General features: G+C 43.0%; 1 protein-coding gene across 1 annotated transcript; it reads right to left on the bottom strand.

Moving 5' to 3' along the window:
• Positions 1-3,878: 3,878 nt before the first annotated feature.
• On the bottom strand, positions 3,879-9,378 carry irf6 (interferon regulatory factor 6). Its single transcript, XM_061069482.1, has 8 exons — positions 9,120-9,378; positions 8,651-8,826; positions 7,421-7,616; positions 7,214-7,312; positions 6,853-7,113; positions 5,641-6,033; positions 5,372-5,490; positions 3,879-4,927 (listed from the first exon to the last, which is right to left on the bottom strand). Exons 2-8 carry the CDS (start codon positions 8,822-8,824, stop codon positions 4,697-4,699), a joined length of 1,473 nt encoding a protein of 490 aa, XP_060925465.1. The 5' UTR covers positions 8,825-8,826; positions 9,120-9,378; the 3' UTR covers positions 3,879-4,696.
• Positions 9,379-10,161: the final 783 nt, after the last annotated feature.

Raw genomic sequence — 10,161 nt, forward strand, 5'->3', positions numbered from 1 at the left:
TCGATGCCTTCTCTGTGAACCAACGTGGAGAAATGCGCTCCCTGGGCCGCAGGGATGAGCCAGCCCCACGCCACTACGGTGCCATGGGTGGAACCAGGACACCAGTGGACACAGGAGCTGGGTCCGAACTCATGGGTAAGTTTGGCAGGCTGTCGTGTTGGCAGGACTTCAACCACCTATTCATTGCACAATATATAATAATATGTCAATTTAAAAACAAAAATGAACCATAACCATTTCATATTAAATATTAAAAAAAAATTTTTTAATTAAATAAAGAAATTAAATTAAATTAAATGTTTAATTTTTTTTAAAAAAAACTGCGCGCGCACATCCTGCGCAGAAACCTACTGTGCAGGATTTGCGCACGCAGGTTTTCTTTTTTATAATTATTTTTTTTTATTCATTTAATTTAATTAAATTTTTCTTTATTCTTTTTGTATATTTATGGGTGATCAGCCCCCAGCTTGTGTCTAAGTAGCCTGTGTCTAAGTAGTGTGAGTCTGATGCCTTCTCTGCAGCCCCTGTTATACTTCTGGTGGCTCTCCATCTGTTCAGCCCCTGATTGCTAAGGTCTGAAGTGCCCTGTGAAGCCTCTGCATCCGACCCCATGATCCGACCTTGATGGGGTTGCACCACCACCTGCTTCGGCATTCACTTACCAGCTCCTCATCTGACCCTCTTCCTCCTCAATTCGGACTTTCCAAGGACCAGTCAACTCCAACAGGGTCACGTGCTAGGTTGTTTACGACCAAGACACCATGTCTGGCCTGAGCGTGGTCACTGCGATGGTGTCTGGGAACTTAACTGTCTCGCTAGTTCGACTTTCAGCTGCCAGTCTCTTGCTGTTGCCAGGAGACCCCTGTCTGACATGGGTGCTGCTCTGGCTTCTGCCTGGCTTAAACAAAGGTGAAGGAGTGCTTTGCTGCTTATTGATGCTTACTGGAAGGATCCCATTAAAGTTTGGTGTGGATCTGTATCAGGGGGACCTGTCCAATATTCCTGATATTCATTTTTTTTTTATTTCTCAGAGAATAATTAATGGATCTTTTTTTTATTGTTATTTCTTAAGTTCAGGCATGTTTTGAAGACTGACATTGATGATAGAGAAATTTGGAACTGATCCAAATAAATTCCAGCTGTAGTGAATTTAAATGTGGGACTGTTGGGCCTTGACGGAGATATGTGCTCTACTGAGTGCTCTACTAGTTAATGCCATTGGTGACCCTGTGAGGTCTGAAGCTTAGGTTTGTCTGTTATAACAGAAACAGATGACAGCATGAATAAGCAGGTGTGTTCAGATCTGTCTGCTCATTTTCCTAACAAGCGCCCGGTTCAACTTCAAAGTCAACAGACGTGTTGCTGAGAACAGGAGAAAGAGCGGTGTTGACGAGCACTGCTCAAGACCCAAACGCCACATTTAGTTTTACAGTTTTTCTCGGTTGCTTTGGCTCATTTCACAAAACAGAAATGACATTCTCAGAGCACTAAGTGCAATTGGCAAAATATATATGGTTCAGCACAACTACATGGATCACCTTCAAAAGGTCATATCTCACCCAAAACAGTTAACTCAAGCAAACCAAATCATTTTCTCATATAAAAAGTCAGTGCCCCCAAATTGAAAAGTTCCTTCTCGATTGCTGTGGCTCATCTCTCGGGGAAAAAAAGGACATTCTCAAAGCTTTAAATACATTTGCCAAAATAACCTAGATGGTTCAGCAAAACTCCATGGCACACCTGCAAAAGGTCATATCTCTCTCAAAACAGACAACTCATCAGTCAAAACTAAATCCTTTTCTCATACAAATAGTCAGTGCCCCCAAAATGAAAGTCCCTTTGGCATTGTTTAAACACTACAGGTCAAAATGTTTAGATGTTTTGTCAGTATGGCAGTGGACCATAGAAATATCCCTCATGTGCACATTTCAATCTTGGCTCAGTCCTTTGACACTGAATGGTTACAGTAGATGTTTTCTTTCCAGAATACTATGTGTAAACAGAAAAAAGATTAATTCAAGGTTTCACATAAAATACTTTATTGCAGTCATACAGCCAAGGAAATTGTTACAGTAATTGCCATACATCGTGGTTACAGTAACAGAAAATGTGTACAGCACAATATACTGTCGGACAATAAGCACATCAAAACTAAAATTAGGTATAGCCTACACTAACAACACATACAGTAAGAAACTAAAGTAAAGCTGGAGTTTCACTAGTTTTTCATCCTCACTCTCCTGCTCATCCTCGTGCTCTCGTCTGTCTGGCCACAGATTTTCATCAACATCACATCTGATGTTCTCCCTTGCTATGCAACGGGGGAAGAATCTGCGTGCATGCTGCAACCATCCCTGACACTACTCTGCTGTGACATCACCAAAAGCAGCATCCATTGCCTGGAGAAGGGACCTCTGGTTTTGAGCCCGATGCTCATAGACCCTCCACCTCCATGCAGATAAAAACTCCTCGATAGGATTGAGGAATGGGGAGTAAGGTGATAAGAGCACCATCAGCATTCTTGGATGGGCAGTGAACCATGCCCTGATGAGCGGGCCACGGTGGAAGCTTACATTGTCCCACACACTGAAAAGTGTGTGGGAATAGACACTATTACCATTTGTATTTAGTTGTTTTACTTTGACTTTTGTTCAATAAATTTGAATACTTCAGTTAACTCTACCATCAATAATTCCATAGTTGACTGACCACATACCTGTTTTCCCTGCGAATGTTTGGATTATAGAGGACACTGTAGAGCGTGGCACATTAGGCTGAACTCGACGACCTGCCTCTGCCATTGTTAGGCCATGGTTGACCACATAGTCCACAAGTGTAGCCCGAATTTCATCTGGCACAAATTGTTGTCTTCGTCCTCTGCCTCTTCCCCCTTCTCCACCACCACGCACCCTTGCTCCTCTTCCTCTTCTTCTTCCTCAAGCAGGCAGTTGCCCTTGGTCGTTTCCCTGGCCAGGTGCTTCCATGGTCATAAATTGTACTGAACTTGGTCAAGCTCTAGATATTTGATGGAAGCATTTATACTACATGGATAGCACCTGTCAGCTAACTAAACTTACTGTGTGATTGGTGATCGGATGTGTGAAACTCCCCCTTGATTAGTAAAGTTCTAGTTGCACCTGAAAATTAAGCCGATGATCCAAGAGATTGATATTACAGTATATACCATGATGTTATTCATGGTATTATGTGCCTGAAAGATTATGACAGTGGAGTGAACTATTGTGCAGGTGATGATGTAAACAAGGAAATTATGCCAACATGTTCTGCAGAGAACAACCACTTGACTGAGAAGCAACATTCAGTTTAGACCAGCAAGATATATTCAATTGGTAATTGGGCTAACTGAAGGCAATTGTACCTAACCTTTGCAAAGGTTTACTAAATCATATGAAAATTGTGCTTGTCATGTGCAAGGTTGTGCTAATACAATTGCAATTTGATTAAAGGAATGAGATATTCCATCTGTTGTGAACAAGTGCCCAGTGGTTTGGAGGTTTGCACGTGTTGTTTTGAGAATGTCATTTCTGTTTCGTGAAATGAGCCAAACCAATTGAGAAAAACTGTAATAGAGCTTCCTGTGCTGTCAATGCTGCTGCACTTGTGCATGTGAGGCTGTTGAACCAAACCACTGGAGGTCAGTCATGTCACATTAGCACAGTCAGAGGGCAAAGAGCTGCACTAAACTGAGTGATGTAAACCTGTAGCACAAATGTGAACAAACAATATTCTAGAATGTAGCTACAACCAAAATTTAGGGGGCACTTTGAGAATTCATGTGGTAACAAAAGGGAATTAGAAAAGAAATTGTTGCATTAATCCAAGTTTTTAACTAATGCATTAATTCACAAACTCAAATGGATATTTTGTCATTTTTATTGATAAAATAAACCTACAATCACATGATAAATGCATTACATTCAACTAGCCATACAACAGAATTCAGCACCTCAAAGTGCAGTGGCATCCATGTTAAAACAGATTCCTATTGCTGAACGTTGTGCAGTTAAGTGGCTGCCAGGATACAGTAAATTTCTTAAAAATCAATGATATTAATAACCTACTATCCGACAATATAAATGGAAAAATAAAATGACTCAAGACAGAAACTGCCAGGAAGAATTTTTCTGTCATTTGTTAAAACTTCCTTGTGCACACAGGATACTGGGATCTAAAACAGCTGGAAACCCCTGGAATAATTCATTTACATTTACCTATATTTCTCCAAAACACGCAAATCCCTTGATACATGCGTTGATTCAAATATATAGAAAGGTCAAAATAGTGGCTTTCTGCCCCCTTTCTTGAATGACATGAAACACCCCTGGAGAGTATCACTCTCCTGTTTTGGATAAATATGGCACAGGGCAATTTCTGTAACTCATTAACTGTGTTAAAGGTTCCCTTGCGACGAGCAGGACTTTGGCCCGTGCAGTCACCACATCTGTCCACGCTTCCTGCACACACACACAGCGCAGGATACCACAGGCCTTTATGTACAGAGAAGCTTTGAAGCCGCACAGTCACACAATAGAAAAGCTGAAAAGCAAATGCATACGTCTAAATAAGATCACAAATAAGTACTTCTTTGCCACCAATAGGAATTCTTAGTAGCAGTTTGAATGAACAAGATATATATTTTTTTATATATATATATATAAAGACAGTGTTTGCTGTTTCACTGTGCCTGCAGGGCCTGGGTGATATTCAGACCAGACCCAGGGGGCAAGCCCCAGCCATCCTGACCCTGGTGGGTCTGCAGCAGACAGTACAGCTGCTTCAGGTGGGTCACTATGTTGTCTTTGATGTCTGGGATGGAGATCTGCAGGCGAACGCTGCCGCTGTCAAAGGAGCGTGTGTTGTCCCCTGAGAACATCTCGCTTATCATGCGGGCCACCACTGGGATTACCTGCAGAGATACCAACCGATTAGCCACAGAAGAGGGACAACCAGCTTTCTGCTATTTTTTAACATTTCTGTCATAAAGTAAAATATTCGTATGCAGTGAATAAGTTTGAGACAACACAAAATGAATCTGAAACTGTATTAACAACTAATATACAGCTTCGGTTATCTTAAAAATAATGAAGCATTACTCAGTTGCAGATTGTTCATAGTGAGATTTTTCTGTTTGAATTGGACTCAAAACGCAGTTTACTGTTTTAATTATTAACCCATCTGCTGCAAACCTGGCTTGATGATGCACAAGAATCAGATTTACTGGCCTGTGGTATTCATTTAGTAATTATGCATTGTACGGTGTTCAAACAGGCCCTGTGAGATTAGTTACTATCATCATCATCTGTTGAGTATCACAAATAATCTGAAAACAAAAGACGTCAACATTTCTCACCTGCACCATGATGAGCTTCCTCTCTTTGGGTCTTCCATCGGGCCACTCCTCCCCGAAACAGAGGTTGATTTCAAACTGAGGGGGGCCTGGTGTCTGGCCACGCTGCTGAGCTATCACACCTACACAGCATGGAAACATTACTCCTTCAAATAAGGCCATTTTCCAAAAGGAGAAGGGCTGCAAAGATTTAACTCAAATCAAAGTAGATGCTAAGTTGCATTTTTCTAATTGTGCTCATTAAGCAATGGTAGAATGAATATTCGGCTTACCGCTGAGGAAAGACTCCAGGCAGAACAGTTTGACCCTCCTCTGCCGCTCTATAAGATTCGGTGCAGTTGGATTCGGAGCACAGGGTCCGGACCAGTACACCTTGCACTGGCAGAGTCGCACTGCGTAGATGTCGTGGCCGCTGACCTCCAGGATGAGACCCCTGTCCATCACGTCCAGCAGGCGGTTACTGAAGATCCTCTGCTTGTCGTTGGTGATGTGCTCTGTGGTCGGGAAGCGGAGCTGCTCCAGGTTCACGGGCCCGAACAGCTCCTCCTGGTTGACCATGGGGCCGAGGTCTCCGTAGAACAGCCTGCAGCCTTGGGGGTTACTGATGTTCAGCGTGGGACACATCTCCTTCCCTCGGTACAGAAACTGGACCTCCAGGTCTGTCACTGAGTCAGGGACAGGCACAGAAAAGACGGTTAAGATCATGTTTCATGTGCAGGTAAAGTTATGCTTCGATCTAAAGCGTTATCTCACCTAAGACCGCACGAGTGAAATCTCCCAGATATATTAAAGTTTTTTCGATGGGCAAATTGCTTTTAAAATAAGCATAAATAAGACATAACGCACTGGGTCACATTCTCCTGAACTATGTACAGGGATGCCGTGGTTTAGTTTGAGTTGATCTCAAAAACACGATTCCTCTGCTGCTGTAAATACTGATGTGCTGTAAATAGTTCCCAACAAATGCTCCATTTACTGCTGAGAAACGTCAAAACTGGAAAACGGGGGAAAATACGCAGCAAAGAGCCGGGTCGCAAATGTAAGTGTGGGTGCTGCAGGAGGACTCACAAAATTTGCTAATAATAATAATAATGATAATATAAAAAAATTGACCGGTTTCTTTTTTAAGACTACACTTGCTACGGCAGGTACCTGGACACCTCAGCCTACTGCACTAGATCCAGAGTCGACTAACTGTCCATCCTGGGAGAAGGATCCCTTACTTGTGATTATCATTATAATTTTTTTCTACTGTTAAAAAGTTTCTTGTAGTTTTTCCTCACTCTATAGTCGAGGGTTAAGGTTAAACGATGTTGCACCCTGCACGGGTTTTAAAGCCCTTTGAAGCAAACTGTGATAATGGGCTTTGCAAATAAAAAATGGATACGATACTCAAAGACACATCAAGAAAAATGTGTTGGTGCTTTTAGGTGAACAGTCTTTTGGGATCGATGGATTTCTGCATTTTTTGAATCCATACTTACTCGGGAGGGAACTAATCCAAGTCTCTGGGGAGGCGAACAAGGCCTCGGTTAGAGGAGAGGGATGCAGGATGGGACCAGGCAGAGGAGCGGGGGGCATGTCTGCCAGGGGGGTGGGTTGCATCTCCACATCCACAGGCTCCTCTTTAGGCCACATTTTCACCGGCTCCTCTTTGGGCCAGCCTTCGTGGGAATCACTCATAGACTGCATGGGCGAGTCCGGGTCCTTAGGAGACCACATGATGAGGGGAGACGGGCTGGGGCCTATAAAGAGAAAATTGTTTATTTAATGCAATTATAGTGTTAACACTTTGCTTTGCTTTCGTATTGCACGACCAAAAAAGTATGAGAATAATTCAGTCACCATTGGACGGGTATGGAGGGAGAGATTCCGGCGTATCTGGAGTATCTTCCTCACCACCATCCTCGTCATGTGGAGTCCAGGAGCCAGCGTCTGAGGAGCCTGTGGAGTGACAGAAAAACCATGTGAGGTGAATATAAAGTAAAACAAAGTATGTAATGAATCCCGAGCATGAAGAGGTTCACTGATATTCCACCAGCTCTCATGTACCTTGGTTGCTGAGCGGCTGTGGGATGTCGCAGACGTCATAGATCTTCAGGGGATTCATGGGAACCTCTTTGGTGCCGTCGTAGAAGAGGTTGAATTCTCGGCTTTTGTTCAGCGCACATCGCAGCTGGGCTTTCCACTTCGCAGGATCAGGTTCGTCCACTCCCTCCTGGAACTTCCCGGTCTCCACGGCCCACGCCTGGAGGATCATTTGAACAGGTTTCACAATCACAATCCGGTGATTGTATATATTTCTACACAGGATCCACGGTTGGTTGGATTGTTTTTGTAAAATATGGTGACTATGTGTAGCATTAAAGTTAATGGGCAATGATTGAAGTTCTTAGACTTGGAAAGTATTTAAAGCTATACCTGGAGTTACAAAACATTTAAGGGAGACTTCCATCCCACACAAAACATGTTCAATATATTACCTGATGTAAAAGTTGTGTTTGCCATTATTAAATTGATATATATATGCATCCATTTTCTTGTCTTCTATAACTTTTGTGGGTATTGATTTATAAAAAGTCTCTCTTTATATATGTATTAAGTAAAACAGTAGTTTGCCTACATAACAAACATAGATCTAAAACAGCTGGATGCCTACACACACACACCAAGTGTTTATTAAACTTGAAGCGGATGTGTTTTTTAGGAGAGCTTTTGTTTGACCTACATTTTTACAAACAGCCATGGACATCTGAGAGGAGAGAGGAGTGCTGCCTAAAGCTCTTCACTACTACGCACCAGAGAGTTTATCTGCCTATCATAGACTGCTGAAATTAATTTGCGGCCTGGACGATGTGAATATGAATACTATCCCATCTCCCAGTGGGTCTGAATCTGGGACTTGAGCAGTTTGCGCCGGTGTAGGTTTAAAACGGTGGTTCTGATCCAGAAATGTGCCGAAGATCTATTTTCTACAGCGATCGGACAGAAGGGATCAAACTTTAGTCATCCACACACCGAGATATTCACTTGTTACATCGGTAGACAAGTTAAGATGAGGACAAACAAGTACATATGTTGTACAGGTCACTTCAGAAATAGATTGTATGCTATTAAGTGTATTTATGATGCATGACCCACCATAAACCTTTCCTAACAGTTTGGACAAAAAGCCTACGAGACATGTCCCTCCCTGTTTGTGTGGCAGAACCAGAGGAGCATGTGTACATGTTCTGACTCAGAGTAAACAAAGAACATCCACAGAGTGTAGCCCGTCCTCACCTTGAAGATGGTGTCCTCGTCCTCATGCTGGGGTGTGTGCCGGGTGGCGTGTTTCCAGGGGATCCTGAAGCGCATGGCCTCCCGGTCCAGCCAGCCCAGCCCCGGGTATCGGCCGCTGTCCACCTGCGCCACCAGCCAGGGCTTCAGGCGCACACGCCGAGGGGTCACCGCCATGTCTGAAACCCGGAGAGAGAGCAGCTCAGCCCGGGGGTCTCTCCACCAGCTGTCAGGGACACTTAACAAACCCTGCTGCAGAGGTGGGATCGGACACAAGTCCTGCAGCCCCCGACCATAGACTGTATATAGCTCCCGACTCAACAAACATTTGAAAGCTGCTGCGATTTCATCATCCTCACAGCTTCGTGCCGGGTTGTTGTTTAGAGTTTTCTAAACGTGAGAACAACAATAAGATCGGGTCCGAAAAGTTCAAAAAAACAAAGCAGGAAACTGACCGAGGACAGACACATACCTGTGGAGAAGCAGGAAGTGGCGGAGCTCGTGCCCTCTCGGCCTTCCGCCCGCACCGCCCAGGATATAGATACCGTGCGCGTGCCCCGGGCCGCTCACCGTCATCGATCCCCGGTGCTCACCTGGACTGGGTCCGACCGGAGACCACAACAAACCCGACCGGAGACCACCAACAAACCCGACCGGAGAACCACAACAAGCCAGAGGACGTGTGCTGCTGTGGAACCAGCGCAGACTGCTGTGTTTTTTCCACTCGGCTCGGTCCCTCCCCCTTTTCCCCACCGAAACTCAGGTACGGCCGTGACGTCACGCCGGGAACACACCTTACTCTTCACAAGCACGTGGACACATGACACGTTTTTTTCCTTTTTTTTTTTACAGCAGCGTTTCATTTCATCATTTCACACAAACAATTGATTCAAATAAGGATGAGAAAAACAAGATGAGCCTGACTTAAATAAGGGTTATAAATAGAGGTAAATCATTATCTATGTAGAATAATCATAAATATATATTCATACCTTCCACTTGGAATCAAACAAGCAACCCCCTTGTCCTCTTTTTAATCTCGTTGAAAGACTTATTTTTATAATATGGCTTTTAACTAGATTTATTATGTCTTTGTGTACGTCAGTGTGTGTAAAGTGTTGTATTAATAAAGCTTCATCATTCATTCTTATTATACCAATGAGCTCTTTTGTTTTTTTTATTATTAATTGATCTTGATCTCAGTGAATTGGCTGAAACAGAAGTGTGTATATGTTTAGCTTTTTATCATTTTTGTCAGACAGAAGAGTTTATAACTATACAACCCTCGCCCTGGAGCAGAAATCAGTCTTTAAACTTCATTGAAATGTGACATTTATTATGATAATTATTGACATTGACTGATCTAATTTTTTTTATATTCATATAATTTTGTCCATACATATCCTCGCCCTACAATCTGAAACCTCATGTATCGCATTTATTTGGCCTATGTTTTTATATAAACAGCATTGTATATATACATATTTTTTCAATTATACCAGAATGTATGACTT

Source organism: Limanda limanda, chromosome 4 (genome assembly GCF_963576545.1).
Source record: "Limanda limanda chromosome 4, fLimLim1.1, whole genome shotgun sequence".
NCBI lineage: Eukaryota > Metazoa > Chordata > Actinopteri > Pleuronectiformes > Pleuronectidae > Limanda > Limanda limanda.